Raw genomic sequence first — 16,697 nt, 5'->3', positions numbered from 1 at the left:
ACTTAAGAGTTAAACACAAGTAAACAAAACAAAACGAAACAAAAATTATGTCCAAATATATTAACATACAAATATTTCAAGACTGGCCTCCTGGTCAAGTGGAAATACGTAAATAAATGCCATGCAATAATTTTGTTCTATAGTGAAAAACAACAATTTCATTCCTTTTTGAAAACATTCAATCCAGGGTCAAACAAAAGTGATATTTGTATCTGCGTATGTAATTATGCCTTTATGAATGACATACTAATAATCTTTCCCCCTCTCCCCATGTGTTGTGTAAGATCAAGAAAACCCATTAGCAAACCATGCTAATATAGTATCAGGAATCTATAAAAACTAAAATTACAGAAATCAATCCAAACAAGTAAGCTTCAGTCACTGTCAAACAGTCCAACAGACTAAATAACTACAAAAGCTACAGTATTAAGCTAAAGTTTATTAGTGTTTAATGCAATTTCAGAACTATATTATTAACGTAACTAATTATTAAGTTTGTTTTCTTCTACCATGACCTGATTCTACAGCCAGCCTAGTTCAGTCTTTCTGGTTTTATAAGCACATGAAAATCATCAAGTTCCACATTCTTCTGCAGCTATTCAATGAAAAATTTCTTGCTAGCAGTGCCATACTTAACCACATTTCCAGTATTCTGGAGCTTATACCTCTGCTTCTAAAGGCAGAATCTCAAAAGTTAGTGTCCAAAGTAATCAATGGGAAATTCAGCACAGAGTGACCAAGTGATGAAGCTGACTAGGAATCTTTTATATTCTTTGAAACGTTTCTGCAGCTTTTTTATTAATAGCACTCATGTAGGAACACCAAAAAGAAAATACAGAGACTATATAGTACATATGACAGGATAAAAAGAAACCTATCAGATCAGCAAATTTAGTCTCCTAAACATGTTTTTGTTCCAGCTGACAAGAAAAATTCATGACCAGTTGGATTCTTCTTCACCCACTGCTCAGACAATTCTCATTTCAGCTTCACATCCTGAAAGACTAGCTGACTAAGGAGACATATTCCAAAATACATCAGTAGCTTTTGCTAGCTTGGCCCATGAGATTATTCCCAGGGATGAAGTACTGCAATTCTCACAGAACTGGAATGCAGCTAAGAATGCAGCAGTCACTGTATTTAGGAAATCCCAATCAAAGTCAAAGTGAACAACCCAGGCTTCCAAATAACTGTAATGTGATAGGGAAAAAAAACAGAGTACTGAAAGACATATGCTTGAATTATTCCCCAAAACTGGGCCCAACTCTCTACATCACTGCATAAGGATTTGTATATGGCCAGGACTTCCAATCCTAAATCATGCATCTCATGAGAACTAATAGCCTTCCTTGCTGGAAAAGGAACAATTTCACAGTTTTCAAAGAATCACTGTCCTCCTTTTGAACAGAGACATGCCTACCAGTAAACTTCACCATGTTAATGCAACAGCTACCAAAAATGGGGCTTGCACAGTTCCTAGGCCAAAAGCAAAGCAGACACACAGGCACTGCCATGGCACAACAACAATATTGTACAGCATCCCAACAGCAGACACAGTGGAGCTGCAGCTCCACACGAACGAGAAGCTGCCCTCTTGCCTAATCTCTAACACATCAGTAGTTACAAGCACCAGAGTCCTGTATCTGCAGTCCTGTATTTCCAGTGCTCTGGTGAATCTCTGCTGCAAGGTTTGCTGGTTTAGGCAAAGCTCCAATGCACTTGGAGCAAAAGCTACTATTCCAAAGCAGCCTCCTGAAAAAGTCACTTGCCAAGGAGCATATCACCTTCCCTGCATTTCCTGATTGCTGTCAAATATTTACAGCTAGCATTATCTCCTCTCCTAACAACAAATCCCCAGCTTTGCAAGCCAGAGCGCTACCATGGTGTTGTCTATCAATTGCTGCGTGCAGCAAGCCTCTTCAGCAGGAAGTTTCTTGAGTGCTCTCCAGATTGATAGGAACTCCAGCTTGCTTATGCTTAAAGAGATTTGACAGCTTCTAACAGCCACTTAAACTTTGATGTCCCATGGAAGCCCCCCAGCCTATTTTTGAAGCATCTGTTTCTAAAATTTCTGTTGTTAGTAGTGCCAGGAAGAAGCGAGGCCTTATTAACATCAGATTGGCTCTCTCCCACACTAGAACTTGGTAAGTGCTTTCCAAAAAAGCTACAAGATAACTTTATGGACTTTTCTGCTTCAGATGCATCCTTGAAGCCTCTCACTGTGGCTGGGAGAAAAATCTCTAAAAGAACCCAAGACCTCACTCACCAACTCTAGGCATGTTACACCATCACGATTTACCAAAACCACCAACCAAACAAGGTCTTCTTGAGTCTGTGGTTAAGCTTGCAGAATTCCACACAAAACCCAACAGTGCTGCTCTTAATAATAGAGTTAAAATCCGCTATGGATAGGAGACAGTGAGCAGCTTAGCAAACAGTTACTGTCCATTCATAGCATTAAAGCCTCTGAATTTGCTACAATACGAACCACTACCCATTTAAGTTAGTATTTTACCCTTCAAACTCACAATGGTGTAGCTAACATACCTAACATCATAAATCAGCACCACTTACAAATTTGACTGGTACAATCTTATTGCTTACTAGAATAACTTGGACTATGAATATTTAGAGCATTTATAAGTCATTAAAAATTCAAGAAACTATTACTTTAAAAGTACTGTCTTAGAAATTTTTATCCTTTCCCAAAATCAACTACAAGCACCTGCTCTATTCATATCTAGTTTGAGATGGACAACATTTTAAGATAGGTTTGCCTTTAGGGATTCCTGGTATTATTATCTTTGTAATTTAAATAATGAGTATTACTAATGTAAGACTGATCTGATCAAGACCATCATCAGTGAGGTGAGCAAGACTAGTCTGCATGCAATTCAGCATAACTTTAGCCCTATTTTTATTTATTCTTTACTCACACAGAGTTAGAAGCCTTTCTCCTGAATCCCTTTCCAGCATTAGTGTCACAGCAGGGTGAGGAGCGGTGGCCATTGCCCAGTTTGGCATCTGGAATCAGGCCCTGCAATTCACTTATTGAATACATTCCCAGGCAATTTACTTATCACTGTGTACCCCAGCTACCCCTCTTTGCAACAGAATATATCCCTCTTCCTCTCCCTTTGTGTGTTCTGAGCCCAGACATGAAAATGAAAGAGCACTGATCATGCCATGTCTCTATTTTTCTTACTGTTATCACAATAAAATTAACACTCCCAGAAGGTTGTCTTTGTCAGCTGCTCACATTAGGCTTTCCTTAAAACTTTTGTTTAACATCTGACCACTTCTCCCACAAAATTCCACTACTACTCCACTCACTTTTCTATCTGTGTCGAGGAAAAACATTCTTCCTAAAGAGAAGAGCAAAACTGTAGGACTTCAGAAACTGCAGAAATATTGGGAAGACGTTTTAAAGTTATGTAATTATGCTAGTCTTAAGGGCAGCTGGTATCCGGCAAGGGTTGTGGGTGGGATTTTTTGATTGGTTTGGGGCTTCTTTGGTTGTGGGTTTTTAAAAATAATTTTCTCTGAACAAAATGTAACCGCTTATGTGGAGACTGCAGCTCAGGTGAGAATCTCCCAATTATTGTGTCTATTATTATATACAAACCTGAAAAAAAAGTGCTGCACTGTACAAAGCAGCACTGTAAATTCCCAAGATCACCATCAGGCCCTACTGCAATGTGAGGCTTTTCTTCTTGCATCAGTGCTCATGGCAAAACCAAGTCACACATTGCAGAAACATTCATTTCTGTTGCAAAGCTAACTTTAGCTGGCCTTATATGACAAATTGTTCATGAAAAAGCCAAAATCTAAGTTATTAGGGGAAAAAAGAAATAATATTCAATGTAATAAAATTATCTTCTCTTAGTTTCAGCTTAGTTTCTTCACATCATCCATTCTGTCTGAGTTATTAACATTTCCTGAAAAATAACTATTAGCACCACCAAAATTTATATTCTGCACTCATTCTAAACAAATATGGGTAATTACATTTAGGGAATATTTAAATCCAGGTGTTAGACAAAAAAATCAAAATGTAATTATTTTGTGCCACCTGTTCCCTGTACATTTAACAGGAATTTTATAAATAATTTGAAGACACAACTCTGTGGTTCTGCTTTGAACTCCTGTGTGATGCCACTAGCTATTTTCTTAAAAATCCAGATCAGAGCAATATTAACCAACAGGAAAATGTTCATGGTTTTTAGCAGAGCTATTAAATTCTTGTGCAAATACCTGTCATTTTAACTAGAAGATGCTAAAAAGATTTACTAGTCAAAGTTTACAAAAGTAGTCAAAGACTTTATCTCTGAGAGATAACTAAATAATGCAGATAGTTGTTGCAGTCAAACCACTCCCTCTCCTGTAGAAAATAAAGAGTTGGAAGCCTTCAGTACTGCTACAATTCAAGTAACCCATAAGGATTTGAAGCCATTTGAAGCAGGAATGAGATCCACCACAGAATGAGAGGGGAAAAGGGGGAGGGACAGAGGAACAGAGTGGGGTGTCTTACATGACACCTCTCTGCCACACTAAAAATGTTTTAACTGGATGTATGAGAGATTCATTTGACAATGAAGAGCACCATTGATTAAAACTGAAAGCCTTTGACTCTTTTCAACAATATGCTTAAAGGAGAGACAAACCTTCTGCGTGCTGCAGCACAAGGAAGACAGACTCCTCGGAGATGATGTACTTGTGCAGACACACCATGTTGGGCACGCAGCGGGGGATGATGGTCGTTCTGCTCCTGCTGCACTCACTACTTTTCCTTAGACCCTGACAGAGAACAAAAAGGTCAGTTGTACCCTCAGTTGCCTTTGGAGCCTGCTGTGCTCTGTGTTTATCAACCAAACTAATCTATCCGAGTTACTCTGGGCTTCAGAGAAACCACTCATCTGCTGCTCTATGCCCCTCAGTCCCCCGAGGCTGTGCTGATGGCATCTGGCGCATTTCCAGAGAACAGAAGATGGCACAAAGCTGCCATTAAAATCAATTACATGGGTCAATGTTTTTATTAGAATCTCTCTCAAACTAAGTCATCAGGATGACACTCAGTTATTTCCCTGTGACCTTTTTTTAAAATTTTATTTTTGCGCGTGACCAAAAGACACTATTAAAAAATTCAATTCAAGTCTTAAAGACAAAACAATGCCTTAGCTTCACAGGTAATCCTCACATTTCCATTTTACTTTACTAAAGAACAGCAACCACCTCAATAAAAAGGAACAGAAAGGATTAGTCTCCTTGAGAGGCAATGATTTTTGGGAGGTAGTGCAGGGATGAAGTTGCCAGAAGAGAAAAAATTGATGTGGGAGGGTGGAAGGGAGGGCAGAGAGAAAGAGAAAAAAAATTATGTCAATAGTGTGACCTATTACAATATTGATAAACATAGGCAGTTACATGGGAAATTCAATGTTACCCTATCTGCCAGTAGATAATGTGAGGTTCTAATATACAATATTCACAAATGAACCTTTATGAGAAACAAACAGGTTTGCTGTATCCTGCACATACAATTTCAAAGGCCGATGCACAGTTAAGGTGGGTTGTAAGCCAGATCTGAAGCAAAGTCACAAAATGTTAATAAGTAATTAAAGCTTCATGTTTGGGACACAGCTTTTTTTCCATCCTTCCTGCCATTAGCAGGAATTCATGTCAAGGGGAGCCTGAAGTAAATGGCCACAAAAACAATACTCAAAACTAAACCAATTCTCAACATCACAGATGCTCTGAGCACATTGGGGTCTTGATCAGAACACTTTCTGAAACATAAAAGAGTAATGCAAAAATTTTACTTTGACCAAATAACTGTACAGAAATGTACTGGGTTAGTAACATTAAACTCAGTTATCTCAGATTACTGATGTAAAACAAATTTGAAGAAGGCCAGTTGTACATTTCATCCAGAAACCACTTCGGCCAGCAGGATATCCCTCAGCTAAAGAAGACCAAACACAAAGTGCAGTGAATGTGCTTGGATTAAGGAGAATTTTCACCTTTGTCAGAAGTCCTGAGCCACCAGGGCTTTATAGATGTTTTAAGCAGCACATTAAATGTGTGATTCTCTACCAAAGCCTGTAAAGGTGTTGGCCTCAATAACCAGAAGTATTTCAGGTGACTAAACCAGCACATCTGAGCACTAGAGATGTTAGAGAGAAAGGAAAGGAATGCAACCAAACACTGACAAAGAGAATTCCAGGGCACTTAATGTGTATTACCATAATAAAAATATATTGCAGGGATACCTCTATAAACTACATACAAACTGATCTTTGTGTGGTGGTATAATTTTGGAGGCCATATAATACAAGACTTTACTCACCTTCAATATAAAAGTCTGCTGTGTTCTAGTGTCCATTACAAGCAAAACCTAAGCAAAAAATAATCAGAATTTATTTAGGATTCACAGAAGTAAGTGAACAAAACATAGTTCTTAAATCTAATGCTGAATACTCTTACAAAAAAAGCAATATAATCAATTTAAAAATTAAACCCCTGCAGCATACAGACTTGACAACCAGTCTCTTCTTTTTTTAGCAAAAAAATTACTGAGGATATAGATCTTTAAAATGAGGGTAACAACAACAAAAAAGAGGATTTATTTAGAGAGAAAAGTGTGGATGGGTTTGCTGCAGAGGCAAGAACACCTACAGCTGCAAAGAACATCTCTGCTAGCAGTGCATCACCTCTACTGAAAGCACTTTAAACACGGCAATGAGAGAAGCACTAAATAGCACCTACACTCTTAGCAAACTCCATTTGTTTATGTGTTGAAAACAAAACAAGGAAAAAGATACAAGTATATATACATTTAGGAAACTGCAGCTTTAGAAAGCTGGAACCCTCCTCCTTCAAGTCACCCTGCTCAGGAATTAAGTGTTTTCAAACCCTAAGAACACAGATGTGCTTGAAAAGCACCAGCTGCAAGACAGCCACATGAGCAGCACAAGCACAAGCTCAGCCCTCCTCTAGGAACAAGAATGTGCCCTCATTGTTTGTTTACAGCAGACATTGTAAGCTTCCAGTATAAATATTCACATACAGTTACAGCAAAATAATTAGGCTGCAAAATCAAACTCCTAAAGGACTTCTCTCCCTTGCCGGCACTGGGGTTACCAAACGCTGGGTTGAACAGACAAGGAGCAGTGAAGATCAAGTCAGCTTGCACCCACAAAGACTTCTTGCAGAGGAATGACACATCAGGAGCAAGAGGGCTTCATCAGGTGGCAGAAGGAGAGCACCACCCAGCCTCCCTCAACTCTCTGCTGCGAGGGGCAGCAATGCAGCCATGCTCTGCTGTCTCTGGATGGCAGCATTCAAAACCATTGCATCTCAAACACGAGAAGGAGAACTGAAGTATTTTCTAATCATTCCTCTGTCACAATATTTCACCAAAATAAATGAAGTCACAGACTCTTCCCCATTTCAAAGACCTCCTCTTTTACTAGGTTTGCAGACAATTTTAAAAACTTTTCTGTATCTTTGGCGGGGGAAAAAATATCAACAGAATTGGTGCTACTGAGATTCTTTTAAAAAAAGGAATGACACACAGTTTCCATTTCAAGGGCATGGTAAGGCAAGACAAATATTCCCAGTCTTTTGAGTTTGCCAAACAACTTTTTAGGCCTCTTGCATAGGACTTCCAGAAACAGAGGAAACCAACTCAATAAACAACAACTTTAAAATTGGTTTTGTTATCCTTACTTAACCAAAAGGTGTACAATTAAAATTGAAAAACAAAACCACACCAACCAACCAAAGAAAATCAACAGAACAAGATAAAAAATAAAAGCCACTTTACAAGCGGTGGCAAAAGAAGACAAAAATGGTTTGGAAACACGTATGTGTTTACAATCATTCTCCTTCCTCTTCTCCCAAGTTTGTTTGCAACTAGACACTGTTCACATTGAGGCAATAAATACGAGAACATATGTGATTTTTTTTTTCAAATGTGCCCTTTGACTGTCAATATCTCCCAAACAGGTGTTGGCTAAATGATTATAAATTGGCCTCTGGATACACCTCTTCAACTGAGCCGTACAGGACTGGCGATAATATAATTAGACCTAAAAACATCAGGCTGGTGAATGCTTTCCATCTGTTTGGCAATAATGTTTAGTTAACAATAGTCTTTAAAAGAAGCACCTTCAACTTCAGTTCTTAAAGTTATTTATAGGGCCATTCTTAACACACCAGCACGCTTGCTAACAAGAGCTTTAGCCACTTGGAAATTATTAGCCATACGGCTGTGTATGAAAAGGAATGGCAGCATTTAACATCTGTATCTCTCCAGATTTACAAGCATCAACCTCATTTAAAGTCATTTCTTAATGAACAGTTCCGTGGTCTGTATTAATATTATAGTTGCATGCACAAAGATCATAAGGAGCCAAACATTTTTTTAATACCAACAGTAGGCCAATCAGTAATGAAGCTGTCAGCATAAAGGACAGAATAATAGCTTCTTTAACCCTCAAACAGGATTTGTTCATTTGTAGAGTAGAAGACACCAATTTAAAAACTGCTCATGGGTTTGCTCACCTTTATAAAGACAAAAATCTAATTTGGTACTAATTTGATACAATTGTCTTTCCAATAAAAGGCTCCTAAAGCCATCTTTCATTCCATGATAAAACAACTGCTATAACTAAAACTGTCATGAAATAATTACCTTTGATAGCATACCTTATTGCACAAATACAATTAATGTGTTCCTCCCTTTCATTTTTCACACTTGCTTATCAGCACTGTATTAGCATATGGTGCAACAGAAGAGATTACTGAGCCCTCTCCCCATAAGTTGAGGTACAGAAGCACCACCACCAAGGCCAATAAAGCAGGCAGCGGGTCCCTGTAGGGTAACTTCATCTGCTGCTATATTGCAGCATCAACACGAAAGCAGCAGCTACACTTTTATACCTGCAATAACAGCAACTAAGATCCCTGTGCCTTTGAGGTTAACTACCTACACGGGCTACCCAGTCCAACTAACCAGCTCCTTTCTTTTTGCTTCCTGTCAAGCATCCTACCCTCCCCATGTGACTTACATTTACAGTTCCACTTCATTCTAGGGACAATTATTTCTCTGTTGATTCAGTACCAACCTTTGGCAAGACCGTTTACTTCAAAAGGGACCCAAGAAGCCCAGGAAGAGTCTTGGAAGTAACTTCAGGAATTCATGTAGTGATTCTAGGGACAATTATTTCTCTGTTGATTCAGTACCAACCTTTGGCAAGACTGTTTACTTCAAAAGGGACTCAAGAAGCCCAGGAAGTCTTGGAAGTAACTTCAGAAATTCATGTGGTAATGGTCCATTTGGCCCTGGCAGACTGCAGACTTTACATGGGCCCACCAAATCAAAAACTTGTTTCAAGTGAAAGCAGCCTGCATGCATTATCACAAAGATGTGGTTTAACCAGATTCTCCCAAATAATTAAAGGACAACATGAATGGGTAAGTCACTACCAGAAAGCTATTTCAGGAAGGGGTAAGTCCAGGAAAGAGAGGGTCACAAGTATATTTGCTTCACTTTTTATCACCCATCCAGAGCAGAGAAAGGTCAGCAGCTCTTGCATGCATGACAACACTGCTGCAGCAGGGCACAACTGACCCAGGTATCAACTTACTCTCCTCACCTCACGCTTTACAGCCAATTTATAGACAGCAGTGCACCAAGTCTCCTGTTTGCATTCCTTCACACTTCCTTCGTGGAAAAAGGGTTTTTGTAATTCTAAGATTCTTTTTTAAAATGCAAAGTGACATGTCCTCACCCTAAAGGCACAATGGGACAAAACAGGATTCCAGAGAGCATTCCCTACGAGAGAGCTCTGCTATTCTCTAGAGCAGATCACACAGAGATGCTGGCATTAGCCGAGGCTGCTTCTAGCTCACAGAGCTGACAGAACCTCTTTCACTATGTAAGTTATAATATTTAACTTCTGCTAACAATGAACTGTCAGCTGTAACATTCAGCATCCTGTCTCAGAGAGGAGGGAGAAGGCACAGCAGGGCACTCCTGGGCACTGAGCAACTAGATTGTGACACAAAAGGAGACAAGGCAAAATCCTATTTGTAATACTAATGGATGAACAGAGTCAAGGTCCACATATCATGCTGGCTCTTACAGCTCTGTTGCTTACTCATTCTTTCTCTATTTTTTTGTACTGACGACAACCTCAACACAGCCAAAACCACTGACACACAAATAGCAATCACTACAAATAAATATCTAATGTAAATAAGTGTCTTCAGCAGCACAGACATCCTAATTTTGTACAAGCACTGGAGCTCTCAGGAACATCCCAAAAAACGAGTGAACACAGCAGCACTGCACAACAGCATCTCAGTAAAGAGCAGACAGCAATACCCCTCCATGATGCCAAATAGGATTTCCTACTTGTGATTTTATTTTCCTTCCCTCAGTCAAGAGTTAATTCTGATGCTGACAGCAGCTACTTAAAAAAATTAGCTTCTTAGATTTGATTTACAGTGTACCCAACAGCTTAGAGGAAAATAAATTCAATTCAATTCAATATAGCAGGTCAAATTAATTGGAGAAAAATAAAATAAAACCTGCTTGGTAAATAACCATAGTCTAGCTTTAAGAAAACAGTTAATTTTAAGATCCTTTAAATGCACAGAAATTAGCAAATGTTTCGGTATGCTAATTTTTTTTAATTAAAAGATATTTCTGCAGTAAAAGCTCTTTCATATGCACTACTGATTCTTCATCAAACGTTAAGTTTCCAACTTAACACCAGTATAGCCGGTGGCAGCCTGAAGGTTTACCATCTGCTGCCACCCAAAGTCACGGTGGCCACCTTCAGAACATATGCATCAAAGCCCTGAGATAAGAGACTGAAGGAATACTGCAGAAGTCAGCATAAGGGGGAGCACAGACCCAGCGGCAGGCAACAGGCAAGGCACCAGGAAAAGAGAACATGGTGAACCAGCAGTCACCCCAGCGAGCCCCCAGCCAAGGTCACGGGGACAGCTCAGGGAGAAGGAAGGGCTGCTCCGGAGCGCGCTGCTCTCCCGCGGCCGCCTTGAACACTGACACACAAATCCTGTGCGTTAACACACTGCACACATTTGCTCCCCCAGTTCCCCTTCCTTTTCTGGGATTTTTGCCCCCCTCCCTTCTTCCCTGACCAGCATGACAATACCGATTTTTTTCTCCTAGTTTCTGTTCATTCATAGCACAGAACATACTTGTGCTTTTTATTTACTGGAGCGGCTTTTAATGCTAATCAAAACAAACACGTCAACACATTTGCTTACAAAAGTGTGACTTTAAGTTCACTAACACAAGTGAAAAAAAGCTCATGCCTGATCAAAGAAAATTGAGTAAGATCTCTTACTGCAGAATCAGACAGCAGAAAGGTTTCCAAGACAAACCACAGCTAAGGGATTACTTTAAAACGCTCCATTTTGTTATTAAATTGCTGCTTTACACTGAAAACACATCATGTAAATACTGTCACCAGTGGGCCACCTATTAACTCTGGTCCTTATCTGCTAAACAAATGTATCCTTATCATAGAATAGATACTCTAACAAAAGTCCTACAAACTTGAAGATGTATCAGATGATCATCTAGGATTTTTTTCTCTTGTGCTTACCCCACCAGCTGGAAATGCTGTAGTGACAGATGACAAGGAATGAGACAAGTCATCCACCTGATGCCTGGCACGAGTATTTGGGACTGCAAGAAAACCTCAGCCGGGGCTGGAGCTCAGCTGGGCGCTGCACTCAGGACACAGCTCTGTTGATGGGCAGGAGCAGGGGTGCAATTCCTCCTGCTCTCCTCAGCTGTGCCGGCTGTCACAAGGCTACCAGGATTAAAAGATCTACTTAACACAGATTTATTCTTGTCACTTTTCAGATTACACCACCCGGACTCTCACTCATCTCCCTCTGTCGTTACAGAAAGAGATTACATTTGGCTAATATGTATGAAAAATGTGATTATTCCTTATCCTTGTACCTGTGCAATATGAATTATCTTCAGTTTGCAATTATTCCTGCTTTCAAACCATTATTCTAAGGAACTTAGAGCCTGTATATTCTATGAGTTGGAATAATAGTATACTTATAAGACAAATGGTGCAGCTTTAAATAATGGAAATGCTAAGAAAGCAGCATATATTCAAATTCAAATTTTAAATACTTTGAGTCACTTGGTAACAGAGAGGAAAGTCCATTTCCTTAAAAGTAAACTAAAAACTGACCAATAAATTACAAATGGTGAAATATTAACCTAGAAAATATATCTGGCAGGTTTTAATAATGAAAGCATTTTACAATATGAAATGCCACTGGCATCCCAGAATAACTGCCTGGCACAAATTATGTATTAAGCAACTTAGTAACAATCAGGAAGACAAACTTATATAATCTTGGCTTAAAAGAAATTATTTCAATAATTTATTTCTTTCTGAAGGCCAGAAGACATATAGTACAGCCTGCAGAAGAACATTCAACAAAGTAATTTCTTTTCTCTAAAGGCAAGGGCAAAATTTGCATTACTCTACCAAATCTCACTCAAGAAAAAAGAAATTTTAGTGAGACAAACCGGAAAGAAGCTAGAGAGAAGCATGGGTTGCAACAAAAAACACTGAGAATGTTCAGATTTGTGCAAATGGAATGATTTCAGGAAAACAAGTGGCAGGTGTTTGGGGGCAGGGAAAAAGGGAAGGGACAGGACCCTTTCTAGCTGGCAGAGAGACTACATTTTAAAGTTGAGGAAGCTTTGTTACTTGGGGCTTGAAACCTGACAGTAGCTTAGGAATAATCTCACAGCAGTAAGGAAAGGAAGGTGGTGAGCCAAGAAATCAGTTTTGACAATAACTCTGTAGTTGGTTTGGTTTTGTAGGACTGGGCAAGCCACTTGAGAAACTAAAAGGTTATCAGAGCATAAAACCAGCTCTTAAAAGTTTATTTCTATGAATAGTTACTATTATTACTCAGTTGCAGATTTGCAACGTTCTTCTACTGCTATTTTCCATTATGTCCTGTTTGTATGTACATTCCAGCTCCCTTTCCCCCACACCTCTTAGGCACACACAGCCACTCAGGCAAATCTGTAAGATGATCTTAAGGTGCTCGACAGAGCGCACCTGAGAGCCAGGGGAGAGAAAACATCTGCTACGCTCAACTCCGTTTCACAGCTGCAACAGTCTTTAATCTCGCCTGACAACAGCAGGCTGAATATTTAAGTTCCTAACAAACACTAACAGGACATAGTTAGCTATGTCTGTTACTCGTGCAACACCACCATACATGCTGCCATAATAAGGGATTATTCTTCCTACCCCTCTGATTAAATTTCATTAGAATTAGCCATAACCTGTTTGAATTCAACTCTGGGTCTGCAGATTATGCATGTGAAGTTGACATATATTCTACTTATTTCTGCCTTTTGGCACTTTCACTCATTAAGCAGACAAATAGTGATCACACTTCATAAATAATTAATAATATTAATTTGGTTCTCCCGCGTATTTTTAAAGTCACTTCACCAAAATGTACAGCCACCAGAATTAGGACTTCTCAGGACAGCATGGGAGACACAAAAACCCCCTATATCCACAATTAACAGAATTGCTTCCGTTTTCTAAAAAACATAATCCATCTCAGAAACTCCAAAAATAATTTTACCGTAAGGCCCGGATGAGAATACATGATTTTATTAGGTATCATAATAAAGCTTAACAGTGTATTGAACAACAAGCTCAAATGCATGGACAGCTGTGAAAGAAGTGAACACAGCCAGTGCCAGTACCGACAGTGTGCCTTGATGGGGGACCGGGGAGGGGATAGAAGAGACATAAAAGACAGCCATTGGTTACAGAGGCATAGTTATTACTTAATGCACTCTGCTTTCAAGGTGAATCTTTAAATTGAATGAATCTAAATAACAGAGGGTTCTAAAGAATAAGAAATTGGGTTTGAAACAGCATTGTGAAGGTATCCAGCAGCACCATAACAAAGTCGTTTCTTTAGGGGCCGGTTGTAGCTTCAAAGGAAAGATTTGCCTAGGGCAGAAACTCAGCACAGAACCTACAACCTTGATTTTTAATTAGGCAAATTTTGAAAGCAAAACTCTTCCCTATTCCAAAAAAAAGAAGTTTCCTACTTTAAGGTATATGAGATGATAAAATAATTGACAGTTGGTGATAACAACAGCTACAATATTTAAGTATTTGTTTCCTATGCAGTACCTCTGGTAACATTAGTAAGAGCCTTGCTGCCCAAACAGCAGCACCTCACATTCCACAACGTTTGCAGGACAAAAGCCACCTTTACAATTAGATTACTCTTCCATTTTCAGAAACCTACTCACAGGCAGGCTCTTTACATATTAAACATATAAAATACCTGCAAACACTATCTCGTTACATTTTGACACCATGAAGTGAGCAAACACAACAGCAGCAGAACTCAAAAAAAAAATAAGGCTTCCTCAAGCAAAATATAAATCCACTTTAGTCTACTAAAATAGATTTATACTACAGCCTCTGCACAAGAGCAAAAGCAGAAGGATGAGAAGCAATGCACATATGGGCATACTTCCCTGAATTTTCACAATAATTTAAGGAGCTTAATAATGCTAAGATCTCTAACTCAGATTTAGCAGAAAATGGTCAAAGCAACAAAAATTATTGAGGTGACAAGGAAGATGAAAGGGCAGGCAGGGAAAGACAGAATGCCCATTGGGAATAAACTAGGCTAAAATTACATATCTAAACATTCTGCCTGGTCTGAAATAGTTTGAAAAACCCAGAGTTTCAGGTAGCAACAAGCATTTTGTCCGTGAAAATGAAGCCAATTCAAAACACTTGAAGAGGCTTCAAAAGAAGAACAAAGAGTGACATGACTCTAAGGGAAAGCACTGAACCTTTCAGCATTTGAATGAGGGAAGGTTAACAGCTGGTTTTCTCGAGGCAGCACTGTAGCAGGCAGACTCCACTCCGGGCTTCAGCAGTGGGAGAACAAGTCTGCAAACCAACCAACACCATTTTCAAGTCGGTGTGCTTAAGCCAGTCTTGCACAGGGTTAGTCAAGCCAGCAGTTACAATGCCAGTGGCTCATTACTACCCACACACCCGTTTTCTGCTGAAACCTAAACAGCTACCTTAGGCTTAGAATGGAAGATTATTTTCAGGCAAAACTCTGCATGGTGCTGAATCAGTTACAGCCTTGTGCCCAAAAGCATAGCATCTTCAATGCTGGCCCTGAAAATCAAAATCCATTTTCAGGAACAAGCACACTATGTCATCTACTTTGCTGCAGCAAGGATACTTACACATTGATTGGATTTCTCCATGATGAGAGCTTTAGGGCATATGGGAGCAGAGAAGGAGGGAAATGACAGTGATGGTGAGGAAGGAAGGGAGATGGTGCTTTAAACTAAAGGCAGAGGCATCATCTCCAGCCCACAGATACATCTGCACACTTTTGTTTCATATTCACATGCATTTTGTGTATGCATTACAAAACCAAATAAAATATTTTCTGGGCTTAGAGCAGGTTTTCATTTGCCTCGCAATTTACAGACCCCTAGAAATATATGCTAAAAAGCAGAGTACTCAGAATAAAGCTAAGATTGTGACACAAGAATGTGGAAGAAGGAATGCAGAGTACAAAGACACCTGAAAGAATCCAGCTCCCTTTTCTACACAGTAATTAAACATGAACTCTGAGCCCTATGATACTGTTCACACAGTAGCATTCCAGCTGGATGCACAGGCCTGCTACTCCTTGCATACATCTCCAACTCTGCAAATCTTGTGTTTTTCTCATCATTAGAACCCTGATTCTCCCCAACTCTGCTTCAAAGATCTGAAGATGTTTAGCTCACACCTGGGACACTCACTGAAACTGCTCAGAGAGAGCTAAGGAGATCAGGTACCACCAAGGACTGCAAAAGCTTCATTCTGGTCAAGCATCTTTTCCAGAAAGTGCTCATCAGCATTACACAAGAATGGAGATACTGAGAAAGTCTTTCTTGATCTACTTCCAACATTTCTGCAGGCTCACTCTGTCAGAATAATTCACAAAATCCATGCACACTGCATCCATTTAGTGGTACTAATTTAGTTAGCACCTAGTAACAGGTGGTACAGATAGGTGGCCTTTCCAACATGTCTCTCTGATATGTACACAGAGTGGAATACAGGCTAAATTCTGTACTTTCAACTGAGGAAAGAAGATACAATGAACATGAAGTCAGAGCTTAGGAAACCTTGTGTGCTATAAAAACAACCATAATACCTAATGTATACAGCCCCCTAAGGAGAAGTTATCAACTTATGCACACAATTACAACAAAACAGGCAAAGATAAACAAAAACCAGTCCCAATAGCTAGGTTCAGTCCAACAAGAAAAAGAAACCAAGAAATACAGACCTCAAGGGATGAGCCACAGGTTTTTGATGCACGTTACAAATGCATAAATTGACCATGCATCAGTAGCTCATGCACAAACCAGGGACTACATAAGGAACTATCAAAAGGCACAAGGGATTTGGCACAGCAAAAAGGAAACGAGCCGTTACAGTCTGCATTAGCCACTGTCACACTGCTGAATAATGCATCATCTTAAAAGTATTTGGTAAGGTGGTAACTAATCAGCATTATCAAAACAACCTAACAATTCTTCTGGTCTCTTAATT

At 39.4% G+C, this 16,697-nt stretch overlaps 1 protein-coding gene across 2 annotated transcripts in view; it reads right to left on the bottom strand.

Annotated features, from left to right (window-relative positions):
• The window catches only part of RPS6KC1 (ribosomal protein S6 kinase C1), an 85,369-nt gene that overhangs the window by 23,182 nt on the left and 45,490 nt on the right, over nt 1–16,697 (bottom strand). For both annotated transcript variants that reach the window (XM_039697671.1, XM_039697672.1), the window contains 2 exons: nt 6,344–6,391; nt 4,665–4,797 (listed from right to left, as the gene is read on the bottom strand). In XM_039697671.1, coding sequence (XP_039553605.1) covers nt 4,665–4,797; nt 6,344–6,391 — 181 coding nt within the window. The remainder of the gene's footprint in view (nt 1–4,664; nt 4,798–6,343; nt 6,392–16,697) is intronic.

The sequence above is a fragment of the Passer montanus genome, unplaced genomic scaffold (assembly GCF_014805655.1).
Source record: "Passer montanus isolate IOZ18808 unplaced genomic scaffold, ASM1480565v1 scaffold12, whole genome shotgun sequence".
NCBI lineage: Eukaryota > Metazoa > Chordata > Aves > Passeriformes > Passeridae > Passer > Passer montanus.
The sequence above is the reverse complement of the archived record's forward strand: the minus strand, read 5'-3'. Positions and strand labels throughout refer to the sequence as shown.